Source organism: Pararge aegeria, chromosome 16 (genome assembly GCF_905163445.1).
Source record: "Pararge aegeria chromosome 16, ilParAegt1.1, whole genome shotgun sequence".
NCBI lineage: Eukaryota > Metazoa > Arthropoda > Insecta > Lepidoptera > Nymphalidae > Pararge > Pararge aegeria.
In genome coordinates this window covers 9737703-9760449 of record NC_053195.1, presented here as the reverse complement: position 1 = coordinate 9760449, position 22747 = coordinate 9737703, and the positions used below count along the sequence as shown (strand labels likewise).

General features: G+C 35.7%; 4 protein-coding genes across 6 annotated transcripts; 1 reads left to right on the top strand and 3 right to left on the bottom strand.

Annotated features, from left to right (window-relative positions):
* Positions 1-3294: 3294 nt before the first annotated feature.
* On the bottom strand, positions 3295-7826 carry LOC120630204 (polyubiquitin-A-like). The gene is made up of 2 exons (XM_039899334.1): positions 7672-7826; positions 3295-6785 (listed from the first exon to the last, which is right to left on the bottom strand). Exon 2 carries the CDS (start codon positions 6777-6779, stop codon positions 3345-3347), a length of 3435 nt encoding a protein of 1144 aa, XP_039755268.1. The 5' UTR covers positions 6780-6785; positions 7672-7826; the 3' UTR covers positions 3295-3344.
* Positions 7827-9047: 1221 nt separating this feature from the next.
* LOC120630226 (cytochrome c oxidase assembly protein COX16 homolog, mitochondrial) lies at positions 9048-10765 on the bottom strand. The gene is made up of 2 exons (XM_039899369.1): positions 10466-10765; positions 9048-9272 (listed from the first exon to the last, which is right to left on the bottom strand). The coding sequence occupies exons 1-2, from the start codon at positions 10615-10617 to the stop codon at positions 9092-9094; spliced, it is 333 nt and encodes a 110-aa protein (XP_039755303.1). The 5' UTR covers positions 10618-10765; the 3' UTR covers positions 9048-9091.
* Positions 10766-12676: 1911 nt separating this feature from the next.
* LOC120630224 (dehydrogenase/reductase SDR family member 4) lies at positions 12677-15614 on the top strand. 3 transcript variants are annotated; one of them, XM_039899367.1, is made up of 6 exons: positions 12677-12864; positions 13718-13895; positions 13984-14061; positions 14337-14369; positions 14970-15104; positions 15280-15614. In XM_039899367.1, exons 1-6 carry the CDS (start codon positions 12734-12736, stop codon positions 15448-15450), a joined length of 726 nt encoding a protein of 241 aa, XP_039755301.1. In that variant the 5' UTR covers positions 12677-12733; the 3' UTR covers positions 15451-15614. The 3 variants fall into 3 exon arrangements, with proteins under 3 accessions (XP_039755301.1, XP_039755302.1, XP_039755300.1); XM_039899366.1 differs by having other exon boundaries at positions 12681-12864; positions 14337-14483; XM_039899368.1 differs by lacking the exon at positions 14337-14369 and having other exon boundaries at positions 12678-12864.
* On the bottom strand, positions 15615-19149 carry LOC120630223 (protein ecdysoneless). Its single transcript, XM_039899365.1, has 3 exons — positions 18728-19149; positions 17704-17906; positions 15615-17340 (listed from the first exon to the last, which is right to left on the bottom strand). The coding sequence occupies exons 1-3, from the start codon at positions 18924-18926 to the stop codon at positions 16054-16056; spliced, it is 1689 nt and encodes a 562-aa protein (XP_039755299.1). The 5' UTR covers positions 18927-19149; the 3' UTR covers positions 15615-16053.
* Between the last annotated feature and the right edge of the window lie 3598 nt (positions 19150-22747).

Genomic DNA, 22747 nt, shown 5'->3' with positions numbered 1-22747 from the left:
ATTCCTTCATTTTTTTATTGCTGTTTTACTTTTATGAACATTTATCCCGCTAATAAAAACAAAAGATAAGCATTTTCTCTTGATTCTTTTGTTTTCATGGATTTCAACAGAGTGTATTAAACGGATTATGGTTTTTTACATTCAGCTAAGAATCTACTCACGGTAGTGGAGAACGGCTGGACCAATTGGGCTTTTTTTTATCTTCAGAATTGTCAGGAGAAAGTTTTGTATGTAAGAAAATTTTAAAAAAGCCCGATAAAAAGATAAAAATTTCGATGATAATCGAAGAATTCCCATCTATATAGTCACTCACCACGAAATCTCGGGAACCATAAGACTTAAAAACGTGAAACTTGGTAGGAATATTACTTTTGCTATGTAGAGGTCAGCTATGAATAGATTTTAAGAAATTCATTCCCCAAAGGGGATTGCGGGGGCGTTAATAATGAACAATTCCCGTTTTTAAACTATAGCTTCTATAGACTTCAAATTTGGTAGGAATCATCTGTAAGAGGTGTAGAAATAGGCTATGAACGAATTTTACGATAGCTCACCCCACAGGGGGTTGCGGGGGTGGGTATTAACAATGAATATTTTTAATTTTCCAGCTAAAGCTCCTACAAGCTCCAAATTTTGTAGGAATTTTCTATAAGTGATGTAAAAATGATTAATGAACAAATTTTACGATATCCCACCCCAAAGAAGATTGCGGGGGCGTTAACAATGAAAATTTTCAATTCCAAGCGATAGCTCCTATAGTCTTCAAATTTAGTGAGAGTGTTCTATATGTAATATAAAAATGATCTTCGAGCGGATTTTACAATGAATCACCTCCAATGAACCACCTCCTGAATAAGGTTCGCGGGGGTGGGTGTTAACAATAAAAAATTTCAATTTCGAAATATAGCTTCTAAAAATTTTAAATATGGTAGGAATCTTTTATTATTCACATAAAGAACATCTCAAAATGGATTTCTATAAAGTCTACTTCCGACAGGAATTGCGGGGGTGGGTGTTAAAATCTAAAATTTTTATTTCTAACCTGTAACTTCTACAGACTCCAAATTTGGTGGGGATCTTTGTGTATCTAGGGATATTCGTGTATTTCCTTACAACAATCGTCTTTTTGGCAGCGGAGAAAAAGTCATTGAGAGGTTTCAAAAACTTAACTTTACATGTAGCTATCCAATCAACGGACTAAGAATTTTACATTCATTTTACTTTTGCAGACTACATAACCGACGAATTCTTTTATTGCGGGATCGCGGAAATGTAACAGATTAAAATGAATGCATTTTCCAAGCACATGAGATGTGGAAAAGAAATTTAGTTACTTATTCCAATAGAATTCATAAAAAACATGCACAATTAATTTTCTATAAAAAATTGATGTCACTGAGAAAATTTTAGTTAACAGAAAATTCGGCGCACTTGAACCTAGACAGATTTCAACTTCACATATGAGACTTGCAATGGCTTTAACTTAAACTTTCAATGCTCATTTCAAATTTTTTTCTTCATGTCAATTATTATTAATTTTTGGAAGAAAGGCACGGAAATGTTATAATGATTGCACATTGAAAGTTACAATGAATATTAGTGAGAAAAATCACCTGGATGAAAGATACAGGCTAAATCGATGGAATTTGGAATTTGAGTAAGTCTAAACAATATCGATGCTTACAGTTCTATCCGCGGGGCCTATTTATGTTCATACAAAAATTAAAAAAAAAAAGGAGAATAATAAAAATATGAAAAAAATAAATAAAAATGAAACATAAAATGTAATTTATTTCCTTTTTCAATTCGCCCAGCGAAGCGGGCGGGAAACGGCTAGTAATACATATGTGTATATAATTGCATGCCAATTAGGCTATATTACCAGGTTACAAATGAGTGATTGTTGATTGAATAAATAATGTTCATTAATATTTTTAAAAATTTCTCTCTCTAACTTCTAATGTCAAGAAACTAACTAAAACAATTTTTTCAATGCAATTAATAAAAAAAAGTAAAATTTATATTTATTTGTCAGCTTTTGAATCTGCTACCCTCTGGCAATCGTGGCTCAAGCGCTTGCGCACCGCGGTGCCAAATTAGTATATGCTTTTTTATATCAGTCTTCAAGTACGGGAGCCGTAGCTTTTAAAACACAATAGCTGCTAATGCGACTTAACTATGATAGTTAGATATTATATTTAGTTAGACTTTTTTGTAGATAATAATGATAACTTCAATCGTGTAGAATTAATTTTTTTTGGATTATCAATATTTCTCTAAACGCACGCCACGTAATGAATTTCATATTCACAATATTGCTTCTTTGGGTTCCATGATTGCAAATTTCTTAAGGATCTCCAATTTTCTGAAAATAAATTATAGCGTATGTAACTTTGTGATAGTTTAGCTTTCTTTTGGCGAAGAAATGGTTAAAATCGGTCCATTATTTTCAGAGCCTATTCGGTACAAACAAACAAATAAAAAAATATTTCCTTTTTAAAATATGGGTATCTTGATCTACCTTTTGATTTTGAAGGCAGGAATTTGTTGGAAGAAAAATCTTATGTATTTTTATGTCTATTAATATAATAGCTCCATCATAAGGGCACAACTTATTATAAAGATTGTCGATGGGGAATCATGGCATAACTCTACTAATTTACAATTCATCATCACCTATCACCATACAAATAAATAAGTGTGACTCGTTGCGAATTTTCTTTTTCCATCGAATGACACCTGTTAATTGTTGCAACTAATTTTTAGGTCTCCAACGAGTCTCACCTAAGGGACACTGTCGAGTCACACTGTACTGGAAACAAATTCCCACAGAGTCAAACCCAATCGTATCACACCGTGAACTGACCGTTTGGTGGGTAGGTTTAAGGGTAGGCGTGTGGTGCTGTTAATTTTTATGATTAAGTTTTAACTACTGTTTGTTTTACTGTCCTTTCAAACAAAATTCTTCTTTTCATAATTTTAAGAGAAAACAACCAACTTTTACTAGCTAACCTATAGCTGCAAGAGGTATGACCAAACTCATACCCCTACAACGGTTTCCATTCCGCATCAAACCGGAACGGTGGAAGTCGCATATCAGATCAGACCAGAGCAAATTCAGAAATTAGAAATTTCCAAATAGCGGGGGATTGAACCCAGGACCTCCTCCTTATAAGACCCCAGCTCTCGCCAAGGATGTCATCATAGTATGAACATAAAATCATTTAAATTTGCATACTAACTTATAAAGGTATTGTTAGTTATTAATCAACATGCTCAAAAAAGAAAAACAGATTAATGTAGTTGCAATGTTTTATTTAATATTGATCATAATTTTAAATTATTTACTGTTTGTAAACTCCACCTCTCAATCTTAAAACAAGATGTAGCGTTGACTCTTTTTGAATATTATAATCGGACAGAGTACGACCATCTTCAAGCTGCTTACCAGCAAAGATAAGCCTCTGCTGGTCTGGAGGAATGCCTTCTTTGTCTTGGATTTTAGCTTTAACATTTTCAATTGTGTCAGAGGCCTCAACTTCTAGTGTGATGGTTTTGCCAGTCAATGTCTTGACGAAAATCTGCATACCACCTCTCAAACGCAGGACCAAGTGAAGAGTGGATTCCTTCTGAATGTTGTAGTCAGATAGAGTGCGTCCATCTTCTAGCTGCTTACCGGCGAAAATAAGCCTCTGCTGGTCTGGAGGAATGCCTTCTTTGTCTTGGATTTTAGCTTTAACATTCTCAATAGTGTCAGAGGCCTCAACTTCTAGTGTGATGGTTTTTCCAGTCAAGGTCTTGACGAAAATCTGCATACCACCTCTCAAACGCAGGACCAAGTGAAGAGTTGATTCCTTCTGAATGTTGTAGTCAGATAGAGTGCGTCCATCTTCTAGCTGCTTACCGGCGAAGATAAGCCTCTGCTGGTCTGGAGGAATGCCTTCTTTGTCTTGGATTTTTGCCTTAACATTTTCAATTGTGTCGGAGGCCTCAACTTCTAGTGTGATGGTTTTTCCAGTCAAGGTCTTGACGAAAATCTGCATACCACCTCTCAAACGCAGGACCAAGTGAAGAGTGGATTCCTTCTGAATGTTGTAGTCAGATAGAGTGCGTCCATCTTCTAGCTGCTTACCGGCGAAAATAAGCCTCTGCTGGTCTGGAGGAATGCCTTCTTTGTCTTGGATTTTAGCTTTAACATTCTCAATAGTGTCAGAGGCCTCAACTTCTAGTGTGATGGTTTTGCCAGTCAATGTCTTGACGAAAATCTGCATACCACCTCTCAAACGCAGGACCAAGTGAAGAGTGGATTCCTTCTGAATGTTGTAGTCAGATAGAGTGCGTCCATCTTCTAGCTGCTTACCGGCGAAAATAAGCCTCTGCTGGTCTGGAGGAATGCCTTCTTTGTCTTGGATTTTAGCTTTAACATTCTCAATAGTGTCAGAGGCCTCAACTTCTAGTGTTATGGTTTTGCCTGTCAAGGTCTTGACGAAAATCTGCATACCACCTCTCAAACGCAGGACCAAATGAAGAGTGGATTCCTTCTGAATGTTGTAGTCAGATAGAGTGCGTCCATCTTCTAGCTGCTTACCGGCGAAAATAAGCCTCTGCTGGTCTGGAGGAATGCCTTCTTTGTCTTGGATTTTAGCTTTAACATTCTCAATAGTGTCAGAGGCCTCAACTTCTAGTGTGATGGTTTTGCCAGTCAATGTCTTGACGAAAATCTGCATACCACCTCTCAAACGCAGGACCAAGTGAAGAGTGGATTCCTTCTGAATGTTGTAGTCAGATAGAGTGCGTCCATCTTCTAGCTGCTTACCGGCGAAAATAAGCCTCTGCTGGTCTGGAGGAATGCCTTCTTTGTCTTGGATTTTAGCTTTAACATTCTCAATAGTGTCAGAGGCCTCAACTTCTAGTGTGATGGTTTTTCCAGTTAAGGTCTTGACGAAAATCTGCATACCACCTCTCAAACGCAGGACCAAGTGAAGAGTGGATTCCTTCTGAATGTTGTAGTCAGATAGCGTGCGCCCATCTTCTAGCTGCTTACCGGCGAAGATAAGCCTCTGCTGGTCTGGAGGAATGCCTTCTTTGTCTTGGATTTTTGCCTTAACATTTTCAATTGTGTCAGAGGCCTCAACTTCTAGTGTGATGGTTTTTCCAGTCAAGGTCTTGACGAAAATCTGCATACCACCTCTCAAACGCAGGACCAAGTGAAGAGTGGATTCCTTCTGAATGTTGTAGTCAGATAGAGTGCGTCCATCTTCTAGCTGCTTACCGGCGAAGATAAGCCTCTGCTGGTCTGGAGGAATGCCTTCTTTGTCTTGGATTTTAGCTTTAACATTCTCAATAGTGTCAGAGGCCTCAACTTCTAGTGTGATGGTTTTGCCAGTCAATGTCTTGACGAAAATCTGCATACCACCTCTCAAACGCAGGACCAAGTGAAGAGTTGATTCCTTCTGAATGTTGTAGTCAGATAGAGTGCGTCCATCTTCTAGCTGCTTACCGGCGAAGATAAGCCTCTGCTGGTCTGGAGGAATGCCTTCTTTGTCTTGGATTTTAGCTTTAACATTCTCAATAGTGTCAGAGGCCTCAACTTCTAGTGTTATGGTTTTGCCTGTCAAGGTCTTGACGAAAATCTGCATACCACCTCTCAAACGCAGGACCAAATGAAGAGTGGATTCCTTCTGAATGTTGTAGTCAGATAGAGTGCGTCCATCTTCTAGCTGCTTACCGGCGAAAATAAGCCTCTGCTGGTCTGGAGGAATGCCTTCTTTGTCTTGGATTTTAGCTTTAACATTCTCAATAGTGTCAGAGGCCTCAACTTCTAGTGTGATGGTTTTTCCAGTTAAGGTCTTGACGAAAATCTGCATACCACCTCTCAAACGCAGGACCAAGTGAAGAGTTGATTCCTTCTGAATGTTGTAGTCAGATAGAGTGCGTCCATCTTCTAGCTGCTTACCGGCGAAGATAAGCCTCTGCTGGTCTGGAGGAATGCCTTCTTTGTCTTGGATTTTTGCCTTAACATTTTCAATTGTGTCGGAGGCCTCAACTTCTAGTGTGATGGTTTTTCCAGTCAAGGTCTTGACGAAAATCTGCATACCACCTCTCAAACGCAGGACCAAGTGAAGAGTGGATTCCTTCTGAATGTTGTAGTCAGATAGAGTGCGTCCATCTTCTAGCTGCTTACCGGCGAAAATAAGCCTCTGCTGGTCTGGAGGAATGCCTTCTTTGTCTTGGATTTTAGCTTTAACATTCTCAATAGTGTCAGAGGCCTCAACTTCTAGTGTGATGGTTTTGCCAGTTAAGGTCTTGACGAAAATCTGCATACCACCTCTCAAACGCAGGACCAAGTGAAGAGTGGATTCCTTCTGAATGTTGTAGTCAGATAGAGTGCGTCCATCTTCTAGCTGCTTACCGGCGAAAATAAGCCTCTGCTGGTCTGGAGGAATGCCTTCTTTGTCTTGGATTTTAGCTTTAACATTCTCAATAGTGTCAGAGGCCTCAACTTCTAGTGTGATGGTTTTTCCAGTTAAGGTCTTGACGAAAATCTGCATACCACCTCTCAAACGCAGGACCAAGTGAAGAGTGGATTCCTTCTGAATGTTGTAGTCAGATAGCGTGCGTCCATCTTCTAGCTGCTTACCGGCGAAGATAAGCCTCTGCTGGTCTGGAGGAATGCCTTCTTTGTCTTGGATTTTAGCTTTAACATTCTCAATAGTGTCAGAGGCCTCAACTTCTAGTGTGATGGTTTTGCCAGTCAATGTCTTGACGAAAATCTGCATGATGATCTGAAATAGAGGAATGATTCATATGATTAATATACAGCATATTTAATATATGTGTGCAACATCTCGGAATGCAGAATAATACTGTATTTCGAACAAAGTAGGAGATACTTGTCTGTTGGGATATATTAAAGACCTTAAAGAAAAAAGATTTTAGATTCTCTATATTTTCTAAACCCGAATTTTCATTGGTTTTCATAATTTAAACATCTCGTAGGAACCGGTTATTGTTTTCCAAGATAAAAGCACTGGATGCAAACTAGTGTCTAATTTTATCATTACCAGGACATTAAGTTCCCGACCATTCTAAAAGACTTCGTAACGGAACGCTAAATCACTCGGCGGCACGTCTTTGTCAGCAGAGTAGTTACTAGCCACAGCCTTAGTCAACCAAATTCAGAAAGTAAGTCTGTTTAAATCCCCGAATTGCCCTGCCGGGTATCGAACCCGGGATCTCCCACTCATAAGAGAACAGCGCTTAACGTCAGGGAGGTCGATAACGGAAGTAGGTAGGTATATCATATGAATTAATAATTGATTTTGCCTTAATAGGTAATTAAATTATTATCCGATAAGTGCCCCGTTTGAAGAAATAATAATTCCAAAGTGAAAACGCAGTTCGCAAAACTGCAAACAAGATGGCGACAGGGAATGGCCGTGGATGACGATCGATGGCCTGATTATAATAGTCTTGCGTTAAAAGTTACTAACGCGGATACGTGTTGTTTTTATTAAGCATTTGTATACTGCACACTGCTCTCAACTATCTTTATTAAGTATAACACCAATTTTCCAAAATGAATCATTACTTTCATCATAACATTAAATATGGTGGAATGGTATCCGAGATTAGTTATAAAATAAATCTATTCGACTTTATAATACTCACGGTTTTGTCAAAAGCTGTAAGTCTGAATTACCACACCTTTTCAACAAATAACTGAATTATCGATTCGATTTAAAGTAATAATCACAAACGAGGTACGGCTCTTCTTCACAAATTATCGTCTGAAAGTCCGTAATAATTTCCCATCCGATTCCTTTTATAGACGACCCTGGTTGTGACGCGTAATCGTGGTACAAATCAATAACAATACGACGGCGGAAACCGACAAACTGCGAAAGTTACCGAATGTTGCTTTTGTCTCTTTTCATTTACTTAGGTGCGCATGAAATAGCAATATAAAAACCAACATTCTGGAAATTATTAGTCAAATGACTGGAACTGCGTAGTATTTTCTTTGTGACGTCAGACATGAGACAGCAGCGGCCAGCGCGAAGCGGCGCAGCGTGGCCGAATTCAAATGTAGACCAAAATAATATCTTTCCATTATTATGATTATGAATTTGTTGCTAAGCTTTGCAGAAAATAATGGATAGTTATTAAACCTACCTATTTCTTTTCTGATGAATTTAAAATCAATCCTATTGAACTCTACGATTACTACTTAAGTAGCTACATTGTTTTTCCGTCCGCTGCTTACGTACAAGAAAAATAAGGAACGGTCTACCTACACCTAAAAACAAAGAAATTAAGATTTTCTTTGTTTTTAGGTATCAAATGAGATCGTTGCCAAGATTTTTTTAGGTCTTCGACCTTTGTTTAAAATAGTGTACTCATACCTCAGGTTAACCATTTTATCTGCGATTTAACTCATTTGTAACTATTTATAGGTACGTTTTAAGGTTTCATTCCTTCTTCAAAGCTTACGTACTAAATTATCAAATCACAAATTAAGCAATTCTTGTTGTTAGTCATTGTTATAAAATAAATACACAAAAACACAATTCTTTATAATTTTATTACACTAAGGTAGGTATGGCTTTCTATTTTACAATAAAATCTATTCTGTAGATAATTTTATAGCTAAATAAAACATTCAACAACGTTTGTGAAGTATGACAAGTTAACAAAACAAAATAGACATCATTTTATTACAAGCGAAGCAGCTCACTTGCGCGCAAAGCCACAACACTAAAGGTGGTAGGGCCCGAACCAATCATATCTTTACCTTTTAGAGAAAAAACAGGGTTACACAAAATAATTCCCAACAATAGTTAAATGCAACCGACTGCTGACAAAGGATTTCCTAACCTAAATGGGAGCTCCATTCTCTATTGCGGAAGTCCTCAGCAACCTTTGCGGCCTGCTAGCCTTCCGGAACGAGTTAGGATGGCTGGAGTACCAAGCACAGCAGGGAAGAGTTCAACGTTTATTGCAAAATAAAATCATAACCTGTAATGCTAAAAGTATTTGATCAAAACTAGCTAATATAATAATGTTTATTAGGTTACAATAATTATTAATACTATTGCTTCTTCTGCTCTGTTGTTTCCCAAGGACGAGGACCTCTCTTGTTTTCCCAATTATCAATATCCAGTGTCTTTATTTCTTCAAATACTCCTTCTACAGTTACTTTCTTTTCCCTATGGAGACCCATTTTTTCTGCCTCTTCATTAGTCACACCTTTCACCTGTGCAAATTGATACCTGTTAAGAAATATTTGCTTATTGTTTATTAGCACCAACTTCTATTATACTATGTGTTTATTAGAAACCAGATTTTTGGCATAATTATTGATTACCTACACTAACCTTAGTTCAATTAAAAAAATGATGAATTATTTATTTTTGGACTTAAAAAAATATTTTAAACAGTATATCAATGTGTGTATTGTAGTTATGCTTTTGTAAAGCATATTTAATGCTGAAGACAGATTTTTTTGAGACCTGGGACAACAAAATTGTATTTGGAAATAATAACTTATTACTAGTTTACATAAATATATCCAATAATATATTTTTTTTTAATGCATAATTTTAAGGATTTGTTGCACCAGTGCAGGATCTTATGTTGTAATCATCATTAATGATGTCATAGGCCTCTTCATAAATTCAATATAAATCCTAACTTCAACAATGCTCTAAGGAGAGTTGGTAGGCTTAGGTAACAATTAATAGAAAATTACAGTAATTGCCTAATTAGGTCAGGAATTAGCCACTAATCCTAGTAGCAACTTTGACCATCATTGCTTTACCAGCAAAACTGATTATTTGAAGTCATTGTAGAATAATCAAATAAAAAATATATATACATATTGATCATTTACCGTGTATTAGTTTTAGTTTCACTGAATTCTCATTCTCTTTATTCTCATGATCTCGTTTATTATCTGTTCTGTATTAAAACATTCAAAACTTAGAAATTGGTAGCTTGCAGATGAGTAAGGAAAAAGAACTTGCTCTTTGATTTTAATATAGTTGTAAATTTGTATTTGTTTGTACTTGGATAACAATAAATGAGGGTGCATTCAGCATTGAAATTCTGTTTAAGTTTAAAGGAAAATTAATGGCTTTCACATCAATTACAAGAAAACAAACAATCCTTAAACCATATTCTGCGAGGAACAAATAAATTACGCATAAACGGTTCTAGAGTTGAAAGAATCATTGAGTTAGTTAACTTATTCAAATCAAACAATCTGTATTCAATTTGATATTTAGTCCTCAGCTAAAGTCAAGAGAAGTGAAAACTTGATATTTTTTACTCCCAAAGAGATTTAATTTCTTTTTTTGTCGGTGAATCTTAATAACCACCCCTACAAAACATATATTTCATTATGTAAGCATAACATGTTTGTAAAGAGTGAGATGGTACCTCAGAAATTTCTTCTTTTTATTACCTTATCTGCGTCCACTCTTTTAGAGCCACCGAACCCCCCACCGTAAAAATGAGAAAAGGTAATCCATACTTTACAAACTTTTTTCTGCTATAGACTTTCCACGTATTTTGTAAATGTTCGAATGGAGAACGAGTTTTTTCTTGTAAAGTCATTTTGATTGGTAAAAGTATTTACTTTTTCACTTATTTCATCAGTTTATTTTGTTTTATATATTATAGGTTATTTTTATTTATTTACTGGTCTGGGGTTAAGTTAGAACCATATACCATTTTCTTTTGTTTATTCTTTACCATCGGCAAAGGTATAACCGTACAGCCAAGAACTACAGACCAGTAATGAAATAGTTAGATGAACTAAGAACACAGATTAAATTTAAAATTTTAAAACTAAAACAAAACAAAAACGTAAGATTTATAAAGTGGATAGTGATTTGTGCGAATGTGGTGAGGTGGGTGACCTGAACCACATATTCTTATCATGCCCAAAATATATCCGGGATTCATTTTACCAGGGTCTTATTAAGGTTAACATCCCATTTCCTACTTCCGTTGACATCCTCTTGACCTCTTGACCTCTTGGATTATTAAATCCATATTATTATACTATTTAATCCTTTCCTGATCCTATTAATTCTTTTCGAAATTCCGTTTCCTTTTTAAAAAAAAACTTAGTTTTTTTTCTATGTAAAAAGTTTCCTCTTTTAAAAAAAAATGTATAAATAAGAATAACACTTGACCACAGAATAAGCAATTGACAATGGTTCAATCGCTCAACGCGCAGAACCAATAAACCAAAAAGAAGAAGATTTATAAAAAGAAAATTCAAAAAAAATTCAAAATTCATTTATTTCAAGTAGGCCTAATTTAATAAGCACTTATGAAACGTCAAGTCTGTTTGTAGAGACTCTACCACCGCCTCGGAAGGCAGATTCCACTGAGAAGAGCCGGCAAGAAACTCAGCAGATTGCTCTTTTCCAACATCATTTTAAAGTTTAACAATCTTTAGAATTTTTCTGTTTTGTTTGAGATGAGAGCGGAGTGGCCTGCTTCCAAGCAGCCTTGTCGTTTAGGAATTCATCAATTGTGTAGTAACCACGATTTATTAAATGTGTTTTAATATATTGTTTAAACTTAGGTAAAGGTAGATCTAATATTACCTTCGGTATCATGTTATATAAGCATATACCGATCCCCACAAAGGATTTCTGTACTTTTCTCAGACGATATGCAGATATCACTAATTTATGTCCGTTTCTAGTTAGTCGACTGTTTATATCGACTTTTTGTTATAAGTTTGTGTCATAAGTAATTATATACTTATGTTTTGTTTAATAAAGATAATATTATTATAAATATATTGCGAGGCTACTGTAAGTATACCTATTTCTTTAAATTTGGTACGAAGGGATTCGCGTGATCTAAGTTTATATATCGATCGCACAGCTCTTTTCTGTAGTATAAATATAGTTTTTATATCAGCAGCTCTGCTCCATAACAAGATCCCATACGACATTACACTACGGAAGTATGCAAAATAAACAAGCCTAGCAGTTTCAACATCTGTTAACTGTCTAATTGTTCTGACAGCATAAGCAGCTGAGCTGAGCTTATCCGCTAGTGTCTCGATATGAGCACAATGTGAATAGTGCTACATATAAATAAAACTAAAAGCCAAAAAAGCAAAAGAAGAAAAACGAGACCTAACAGAACTACTATATAACAGGTAAAGTACTTGAAAATTAGTTCATGTTACACAATGAGGATACAAACTATACGTTAGATTTTTCAAACAGGTCTCTTACGACCCGATCAATGGTTCTGGATGAGATAATAATTTTCAAGATTCACACTGTCAACACGAAGAGGAGCGGAAAAGAATAATTAGTTAGAATAATTTACCTAAACTCTATGGACTTACTACGAGACATATTACGAGTTACTACGAGATACAGTTTACGAGTACACAACTATCCATAGCAGTGGGTTGAGCTTTGGTTAGTTCTCGATATAGTTATGTGAATTAAAAGAATAATAATAAGTATATCCGTAGAATTTTCTTTCAAGAAACATTGCATCTATTATTTAAAGTATTTTTGTTAAAATTCATGCTAATTGCCAACTAAGTTGGATCGTTTACTAAAACCTATAGGTACCGAAGAGTAAGTCTTTGTAATAGAGAGCTCTCTGTGTTTTCAGTGTTCTGTAAATATATTGAACATTGAACCCGCGACCCATAATAGGTAGTACTTTTACTTAAAAGGGCGTCAACATGGTTCTCCTTGGTAAAATAATGTCTGTAGGAACTGTGCCCAAAATACACGCCCAAATCACTAATGCGAAAAGCTTTCACAGTAGTAGACTTAAAGGGAAAGTAGCTATAGTAACAGCGTCTACTGATGGGTGAGTATGACTAAAATAATATAAAAGTTTATGTACTTAGGTATTTTAATTATTAAATATTGAGAGAACCTTGAGTTGCTAAACTATTTAAATATTATAGGTACCTCTTAGTCATTATTTTAATACTTATCAAAAGTTCTTTTCTACTAAACAATGAATGATTAGTAGAAAATAACTTTTGATAAGTTTCCTAAACACTAACCCAACACAATATACCCCGACGCGCTCCTTCCGTGCTTTGTTTGCTTGGTTCCCGAGGGTCGTAGTAATGGTACAAAACCTTTATTAAACCTAAAAGAAGCTTTCAAATGCTACAAAGATTTTACAAATCAGCGCCAAGAAGCGCTAAAAAAAAAGACATTATTATTTCTGCCGTAAAGCAGAATGGTTGCAATGCTGTGTTCCGGTATGAAGTTTTTGCCGGTATAATAACAACCACATGAGGCTTAACATCTACGCTTCTGTTTGATGACACAGGCCGGCACGTTGCAGGACGTAGGTATTCCTCATAGATAATACACCAATAACAGAAAGTGTTCCTGGAATGCCCTACAAAGTTTAGCTCTGTTTGTAGTGTAGGCGGTGGTTTTCCACTCACCATCTTGAGTGCCAAGTGTGAGCTTTGTACCTACGTTTATTTATTCGATCGCTCATGTATGTTAACTACGATTTTGAAGGTCTAGTGACACAGCGGTTTCCTAGTAGGTATAGTAACTAGATGGCGCTACTTCGACACCAAATAAATCGCAGATAACTTTCACGCCAACGAATAAGTACGTAACGTAGATTTGTTATTAGCATACATCAGTGTTTAACTTACCTGCCTACCTATAATTGATTATTATTATAACAGCATCGGTTACGCTATAGCGAAGAGACTTGGTGATGAGGGAGCATCAGTCATTATAAGTAGCAGAAAGGAAGATAATGTTAAGAAAGCTACAGAAAACTTACGCAAAGATGGAATTAACGCAGAAGGTCTAGTATGTCACGTTGCTGATGCCGAACATAGGAAGAGGCTTTTTGAGTTTGTAGGTATTTTAAGCCGATTTAAAAAAGTAAATTATTATGTTGTATTAAAAATTTGCTTAAATGATATCCATAAATATTGAATTTCAGGCGAAAAGTAAATATGGGGGAATTGATATACTAGTTTCTAATGCAGCAGTAAATCCTGCTGTTTCCCCTGTTCTAGAGGTTTGTAAACATTATAAATAATTATAAGAGTGTGTAAGAACTATTTGCAATATAGCAACAATGAAAAAATATGTCGGTAGCGGCGTTTTGTGGTTGTGGCCAGTGAAATGTAAAAGCACACTTGTATGAGCATGATAATACGCTGAATCCTAATCGCCCTGGTGCATTGCTGGAAATTGGATTTAGCGCAATATAACTGATGGTCTCAGATGAATACTTTGATAACCAGTATAAATTAGTTATATTATATACAGTTGTAATTTTATTTTTCGCAGACGGATGAAAAGGTGTGGGACAAAATATTTGAGGTGAATGTCAAATGTTCATGGTTGTTAGCAAAAGAAGTTTATCCAGAATTAATCAAGCGTGGAGGTGGAAATATAGTATTTGTCTCTTCTATTGCGGGTTATCAGCCTATGGAAGTATGTGATACATATGAATTTGTAAATATTTTATTAATTGTATGTAGGTTTAATTGCAATAATTTTTTGTTGAATTTTTTTGAACCTGACTATGGGTAATGTGTCCAACATGTATGTATGTATAAATGTTCCACATTTGGGAAGCCCCTTTTGGGCCAATTTAATTCCACCTTTTACGTTTGCCGAGTGAAGGCGAGCGTTAAGGTCCGCTTGCTTCGTCTTTAACCGCGCGCCCAAAAGTGTGATATTTTGGAAATAAACCCACACGCTCGTGTCGTATTTTTGTGTTCAACGACAAATGAGGTACCCGAGCTTATGGAGAGCTACAACCTACAACCTTCCTAAGCGCGCGAAGATCGCATTCTAACGTTTCGTTCGCCCCTATCATTGGACCGATTTGAATAGGAGGAAGCCCAGTTTAAGATTTCTATAAAAATTAAATATCTCCGTAGTACGATATTAGTTTTAGAACTTTTTTTTTTACAGCCTTTGGGACCTTACAGTATCAGCAAAACTACTCTCCTTGGTCTGACTAAAGCAATTGCATATGAAGTTACCCACGAGAACATTCGAGTTAATTGTGTGGCACCAGGAATTGTTGCTACGAAGTTTGCCTCTGCAGTAAGTATTAAAAAAAAAACTGTTAAGACACTCAAAACTCTGTACAGGGTGTCGAATTTCAGACAATCAAATCGAATTTACAATGTATGAGGCGTATATCGAAAATACGATTAGACACAAGACTTTCTAAACTAACCGAAATATTAATTATTTAATCAAAGGTTTTTTTTTATAGATTACTACATCTGACATGGCAGCGGAAAAATCATTGTCAATAGTACCAATGAAGAGATTTGGTAAACCCTCGGAAATTGCCAGTGCAGTTGCATTTTTGGTTTCTGAAGATGCTAGCTACATGACCGGTGAAACACTTGTTGTTGCTGGGGGAACATATGCTCACCTTTGAATGTGAATTTATTAAGTTTCACATTAGTTTTATTGGAAACTGTGCTGATTTATGAAGGTGGTGGGTTTAATATTTTTCAGTGGTTCTTTATAAAGCAAGGGTTTTCAAGTCAGGTACCTGTTTTGGAAGACATAGTTTAAAATTAAAATTTAATATTTTCCGAATTTTATAATGTAAAATTAAAATTTCCAACAACCTTTCCTTAACTACGACAAATTAGCATATTCTTAGCAATAAGTCTGTTTCCCAAAAATCTTTAAATGAAACTTTCACACAAAGGTCTTGAAAACTCACCCCAGCTTTTAAGTAGATATATGATTATGGGTATCAGTATAGAAATTATAAGGGCATTTGTAATTTGTAAATGTAGTTTTTTGTCATATTAAAGTAGTTTCATATTTTTCTTACTGGAATTGAAATAAAATTATTCTTCTTTCAAAATTCCAAATATAAACAAAAAATCATTTAGTTGTTATATCAGTCTTGATTTGTTATCAAGAACATGACCCATATCCAAAAAAAGTTGCTTTTTTCCTTAATAAATTCTTCTTACAATATTCCGATTGATCCAATAAATTTTTCTTTAGTTTAATTTTCATCACCTTAATCATCGTCATCAGAATCTAACATATCACTTTTTTTTAATCCAATTTGTCTGAAAATAGTACCCGCTGGACCAGTTATGCCTTCTTCTTTCAAGCTTTGTGATAAATTTTTAAAAACGCTTACTTCAACTTTATCCTTTTCAAATGATTTTAATTTAGAAGCAAGTTCAACTTCTTGAGCTTTGCATTCTAAACCTTTATTATTTTCAACACAATCATCATCATCATCATCACTACTATAATCACTACTATTAATATTACTTTCATTAAGACTTTGATTTGAAACCATGTTTAACATTTTTTCTAAGCAATAACAAAAGTCCTCTGAATTAAATTCAATAGTATGCTTTGTGATTTCTTTCTGGTTATGTTCTATGCCTTCAAAATTTGAAGTTTCTTTAAGAAAATCTTTTAACTCTGATGTCAAAATATGCTGTGATATAGGATCTTTGTTTTTAAGCTTAACATTTTTTCCATAATGGCTATTTAAAAACTCATTTAGTTGATCTGGATTAATATTTAACCAGTCATCATTATCCTCTTCTAAAAGTTCTTTGTCACTTTTTTGTTTTAATTGTTCTGCTGTATTGTTAAATTCATTAGATAACTTTATTTCATTTATAGTATTACATGCATTTAAACTTACTGAGCACTCCATATCTAGAAAGTAGGTCTTTGCCTTTTCTAACAACTGTGAATATTCAACAGAACCTTCCAAATTATCTTTGAAATAACCATTCTTGGTAAGACTATTCAGAAACTTTTTATATTCTGTTGTATAATATATATCTTTAGAAAGTCTACTCATTATTATTCTATAGGCACATATAACTTTTAATCCAAGCTTTGACTTTTTTTCTTTCATTGAATTATTGCACTTAACATAAGTAGGTAGTTCAGACTGCATAAGCATAGCATACAAGTATTTGGTAAATTTAACTTCTGTATCTATACAGTCTTCAAATTTTATATCTTTACATTGTTTAGCATCAAGTACATCAATATTGCAATATGTATTCACAATTGGAGCTATTAGAGATGGTTTGAGAGTTAATATTGTAGCTAGTTCCACAGGAAGTTTCAAAATAGCTGTATGACAACTTTCTTTTATTTTTTTTGGATATTGTCCAATCCTTTTTATTATAGTCTGTTCTATTTCTAGAGATGCCCTAGTCACCTCTGGATTATTTTTAACAAGCTTAATTGCATCATCTAATTTTAAGAATGCATCTGTAGGTGCTACAGTATTTGGTATTAAATGTATATGTTGATTAAATATAAATACCTGAAAATAATAAAAAGGAAAAAAATAATTATGTAAGGTGCATTCTGGTATTTCTGATATGAGAAAAGATTTTTCAGAGAACTTCCAAATCTTGCAAATCAATTATTTATTGCTATATGCCCATAAACATTTACAAAAATAGAAACTTTACTTTCATCTTGTGATGTTGCTTTAACCATTGTAAGTTATGGTTCTTTTATTTCTTGCTGGACTGCACCTCCATGAAAGTATGGTTTATCATAATTTTAGTGAATTTAGTAGGTGGCCCACAAAACTTAGCAGTTTATAAAATATAAATGAACAATGTTTCTTTTATATGAAAATAATAATCTGGAAAAATTTTCAAGATCTAGAAGATCTTACCCTATTTTCAGTGGTTTCAGGATTAGCCCATACTGGTAAATGGTCTGCAGCTTCAATTAGAAGAAAATCACCATCATTGTCTTCAATATGAACAATCAAATGTTTGTATATTTTTGTTATCTCTAATATAAGATAAACTATGAACCACTCATCTTCAATATTATCACCAAAATTTGTAGTACTCTGAAGGTAAAATGGAATATCTGAAATCACAAATTATATTTTATTTCATTTTATTCATTGTTAAACACTTACTCCAAATGTCAGATCAGTACACCACCTAAGAGTATAGCTTTAAAAAATTATAGTGGATTACTGATCTATGGACTTTTAAGTAATGAATAAAAATGCTCTTACTCATTTACACTCTCTTGCAAATATAATTTGCATGGGCATTTAATGTGCCACATAATATGACAGTGCCACACAGTATTTTGTAGTGTTTCAACTGACAGCATCTTTTTGGAACTAATTAACTATAGCAACTGTTCCAGCATTATGCTACAATTATTAATAAGGCCCAATTTGTATACAAGTCACTGTTTCACTCAGTACCAGCCTAGCACTGTAACTAGCGTGGTTGAATTATTCCACTTCAGCAGTCCCAAACCAATTTAGAAATGATGAATTATCAACTTCACCTGAGACAGGAAAGGGTACCTACCCACAATGTACCATTATTAGCAATGTTCCAAAGGTAAAATTGGTAAACAAATCATTTAGATAGGTATAACAAATCTTACTGAAGATAAACAAGCAACTAATGCCCCACAGCTAGGCACAGGCATCCTTTCTTTAGGTGCGAGTGTTGCTAAGACCACTGAATATTGGTAGGCTCATCATTGTGATAAGATATTTATGTAATGTAAAATAATTTAACATACAACGAACTGTGCCTCGCTGCGGTGGTTTCGAGGACGTTATAGATTTTATTTAGTTTGAAAGAGTTTATTTTAGGTTATATTTATAAAACAATTATTCTCAATTATTCTATTTAATAAATGAAAATATTTAACATACATACCATTTTTTACTTCTGTAAGAATTGGTAAATATACCTTAAACTCATCTCTATGCCAAATGTAATCTTTCGATATTGATGCTATTATTACGTTTATGGAGTCACACAAGTAATCCCATTCCGCTGTAGAAAGTTCGGTAGTCGAAAAAAAAATGCACTGCAAAGTTTCTTCGTACTTAGGAAATGCGCCAGCTGGAGTCATTTTTAAAATTCAAATGCAAAGAGAAATAATTTCAATTCGTTTTGCACAGATGAAATCCAACCAATATTAGAACAGAACATGTAATTATCAGACTAGGAAACTGCGCTGGAAATCTTAGAAATTTTAACTCGTAGGTTACTTTAATTCCTTTTTCCAATTTTTAAAACTAATTTGTATACCTACACGAGCTCTACACTGTACACAGATGATTAAATATAAGCAATACAGATTAGGTACACCTACTAGTTGAGAATATTGCAAAGAATGACCACAGATGAATGAATGAATGAATGAATACACTTTTATTGTACACCAAAGAAACAAAAAGTAGTTACAAAGATATAAATACAATCAAGAGAGTACAATTTGGTGGCCTTATCGCTACATAGCCACAGATTTGTATGACAGTGAGAGATAACAGACATACTATTAATTAGTAAATACTTATAGGGTCCATATACTATAGATTTACAAGGGCTTTCACAATAAAAAAAGCCTCCTGCCCAAAATCGCAATACTCTTAAATTTCTCCCAGGTGAAATAATTAACCTACTGGTCGTTAATTTCACCACTTTTGATCCTGAATAGATTAAAGGCAGTCTTAGAGGAGCGAAAGCAACCGGACGAACTGCTATTCGGCTTCGAAGCCAAACACTCACAAGTTACATTCCGACGGGTGCTTTCTTTTTCGACGTGGTTAAAACCTTCGATAGAGAATGGCACGACGGCATGCTATACAAGCTCGACCAACTAGGAGTGCCGAACAGAACGAATCGCACGTTCCGTTACCGTATAGACGGAAAATTATCTTTCCACAGGCTGATCAGAAATTCAGAATTATCTTTCCCCGCTCTCTCCGCTTCTATATGCTCTCTTCACCACCCATACCCCTAATCAGTTTCTACGCAGTTTCTCATCGGAACGCTAAGTCACTTCGCAATATGTTTGTCTTATAATACCAAGCGCTTACCAGTCACTGCGACTTTCCAGTCGCAGTGACTGGTATTTCAAATTTTCAAATTTATTCTAAAAAACAACACTTTTTTCGGAATTTTTCATTTTCGATATCTCTCGAACGGATTAACCGATTTTGACCGAACCGGCGGCGATTCGGCGGGTTTATCAAGTTTAAGAGCTGATTAGTTTTTGGGATTGATCGGTAGAGTCGTTTAAAAGTTATTAAAAAAACAGTTTTCCAAAATTTTTATTTTTAAGATTTCTCGGAATCTAAACACTTCTTCTTCTTCTTTTGCTTTTTTGGCTTTTAGGTGTGCCAAATCGGCACGTTGTACTTCGCCAATGTCACGTATACTTGGAAGATCCACAAAGGTGATTATCAAAAGGTAAACATTATACTTATAACTATAGCACTATACTTTTTATAAAACTTAGTATTCCAAAATAAGGCGTTCGTAATGGAGCGTGGTCTTTGGTCAGTGTTATAATTCAAATAATTAATTTATTATAAATCATAATTTTATATATTTAGAGCTTAAATTGTTAGATTGAATATATTTACATAAAAAATCTACAAAGCGACTAAAAACAAGCATAAGAAAACTTTGGACATTTAATGGACGGGGAATATTAGGAGGAAGGACGTTGTAAAGCTTATGAAGGAGTTTCGGGCAGGAAAACAAAATATGAGTGATCGATCACGATGTCACTAAAGAAGTTCAAAGTTTGTATTAAGCGAAAGCTTATAGAAAAGTCCTATTATAGTATAAAGGATTACGTAAACGATAAAAAAGCTTGGGTGTAAACAATTGCTCTAACCAGGTTGCTTCTTAAATATTTTCTAATGACAATGTGAGATGGTGATAACAAGAAGAACACCAGGCTAAGTTTGTTGTGGGCTTCTTCTTAGACCAGGGCGCGATTGGAACCCTCGTAGCTTTAGTTTTAAGTTTACGATTGTAGTTATTGCCATCACTACACACTGCTATGTACACATTTTGTATATAATAACGCATCAAAAGTGTCATCTATTTGAATAAAGATATATTTGACTTTGACTTTGATCCTTCGTCAAGACCACATTCACACATGGAGTGGTCCCTTATTCTCAATTTACTGAGATGTACTGGAGTGCAGGCGTGACCGATACGCAGCCGACTTATTGTGGAAGACACCCAACGATACATATTTCGGAACATAAAGAACCATGGTTTGCGAGGTATATCTGGTTGAACCGATGAATTTGCCTTTAATTGTCTTCGATTCAGTCCATACGTACCACAATCCAGGAATCTCAAAGTTGAGTTTTTGCGAGAGAACGTAGTTCGGGGGGGGGGGAAGTTTTTAAAATGGACTAAAGAACCCATCTCAATGGCAAGTTTCGCACACACGTCAACAGTCTCATTACCTTTTATACCCATGTGACCTGGTATCCAGGCTAAAGTGACAGACAGGCCTTTTTGCTGGCAAGAGCATAGGACTTCTCTAATCTGAAAAAATCTAAACACTACTAATCTAGCCATTAATAAAAATAAAAAATCTTGTTATTTTGGTACCTACACAAGTCTGAGATTACTAAACTCTTTTTAGTTTGTGATACTCTTTGACAACTTTGGTTATTTATTTACTGGTCTGTGACTCTGTACTCTGTGACTCTGGTTGTCAATCAGGCGAAGATGTTTTAAAATTTCAGGAGAGTTTAAAAATAGGGTGGCCATTTGGCTTCCTAGGAGATAGCACGTGTCTGTATTTTTTCTGCGAATTTTCGATTTTGATTGCAAAGTTTTTGTGGTTTGTTGTGTAACTCGGTACATCGGTCGACAGTAAGTGTTTTAACCTATCTTGTACGCCGCTAACAATCCTGCAATGCCTCCTATCCCGCCTAAGCCCCCTGACCTGAGTAGCAATGTGGGCTTTGCTATGGGCTCTCAGGCTTCTGGGTCGCAAGACGCGGTGGCTGGGGAATCGATGGATACCTCCGACCCTTCCCGCAGAGCCAACAAAAGATCCTCAGAGCAGGTGGACGCTCAGCCACCGGCTAAATTATCAAACAGGGCACCATCTGATCCCATTAATTCGTTGTACATCCATCCCAACCTTAAAGAAGGCAGAAAATACTCCAACAAGGATGAGGGCCCGTTTCTTGTTCACGTTTCGCGCGTCGAGTCTGCCCCTTCTGCCGGCACTACCCTAAATCCAATTAAGTTCGGCCAGGTCATGGTAAATTCCAGGGTGCAAGATATTTTACGCGGAGGAATCAAGAAAGTGGGTAGAAATCGGATATGTGTCGAATTTAACTCACCAGCAGCAGCTAATTCATTTTTGAACAACCCACTTCTGGCCGCTAATCAGTATGAGGCTGTGATCCCCTCTTTCAACATCACGCGTATGGGTATTGTGAGGGGAGTTCCCTCTGACCTCTCCCTGGCGGACTTCGTCAAGGATGCTGAGGTTCCATCCGGTTGTGGGGAGATACTCAAAGCTAGACGACTGAACCGGAAGGTTTCCAAAGAAGGTCGTGTAGAATGGGTCCCTACGGGGACGGTGGTGATAACTTTTAGTGGCCAAGTTCTGCCGCATAGAATATTTTGTTGTTACACTGCCATGTCTGTGGAAATATACCAGCTCCCTACTATCCAATGCCATAGTTGCTGCAGATTTGGACATGTCGCAGATCAGTGTCGTTCTAAGCCGAAATGTTACAAATGTGCCCAAGAACACGTTGGCAAAAATTGCTCTACCACAGAGTCGTTAGCTCGGTGCCTGTTTTGCTCGGGTAAGCACTTTGCCACGAGTCAGTCCTGCCCCGAGCAAACCCGGCAGAAGTCCATCAAAAGTACTATGTCGCAAGAAAATATCTCCTA

Coding starts and splice junctions, on each gene's coding strand:
- LOC120630204 (XM_039899334.1), bottom strand. CDS start 6,779: ATGCAGATTTTCGTCAAGACATTGACTGGCAAAACCATCACACTAGAA.
- LOC120630226 (XM_039899369.1), bottom strand. CDS start 10,617: ATGACTTTACAAGAAAAAACTCGTTCTCCATTCGAACATTTACAAAAT. Junction 9,273..10,465: donor AAAGAGTGGACGCAGATAAG/GTAATAAAAAGA, acceptor ATTTCTTAACAG/GTATCAATTTGCACAGGTGA.
- LOC120630224 (XM_039899366.1), top strand. CDS start 12,734: ATGGTTCTCCTTGGTAAAATAATGTCTGTAGGAACTGTGCCCAAAATA. Junction 13,896..13,983: donor GGAAGAGGCTTTTTGAGTTT/GTAGGTATTTTA, acceptor ATTGAATTTCAG/GCGAAAAGTAAATATGGGGG. Junction 15,105..15,279: donor CTACGAAGTTTGCCTCTGCA/GTAAGTATTAAA, acceptor TTTTTTTTATAG/ATTACTACATCTGACATGGC.
- LOC120630223 (XM_039899365.1), bottom strand. CDS start 18,926: ATGACTCCAGCTGGCGCATTTCCTAAGTACGAAGAAACTTTGCAGTGC. Junction 17,907..18,727: donor TCTTACAGAAGTAAAAAATG/GTATGTATGTTA, acceptor TTGTGATTTCAG/ATATTCCATTTTACCTTCAG. Junction 17,341..17,703: donor CTGAAACCACTGAAAATAGG/GTAAGATCTTCT, acceptor TATTATTTTCAG/GTATTTATATTTAATCAACA.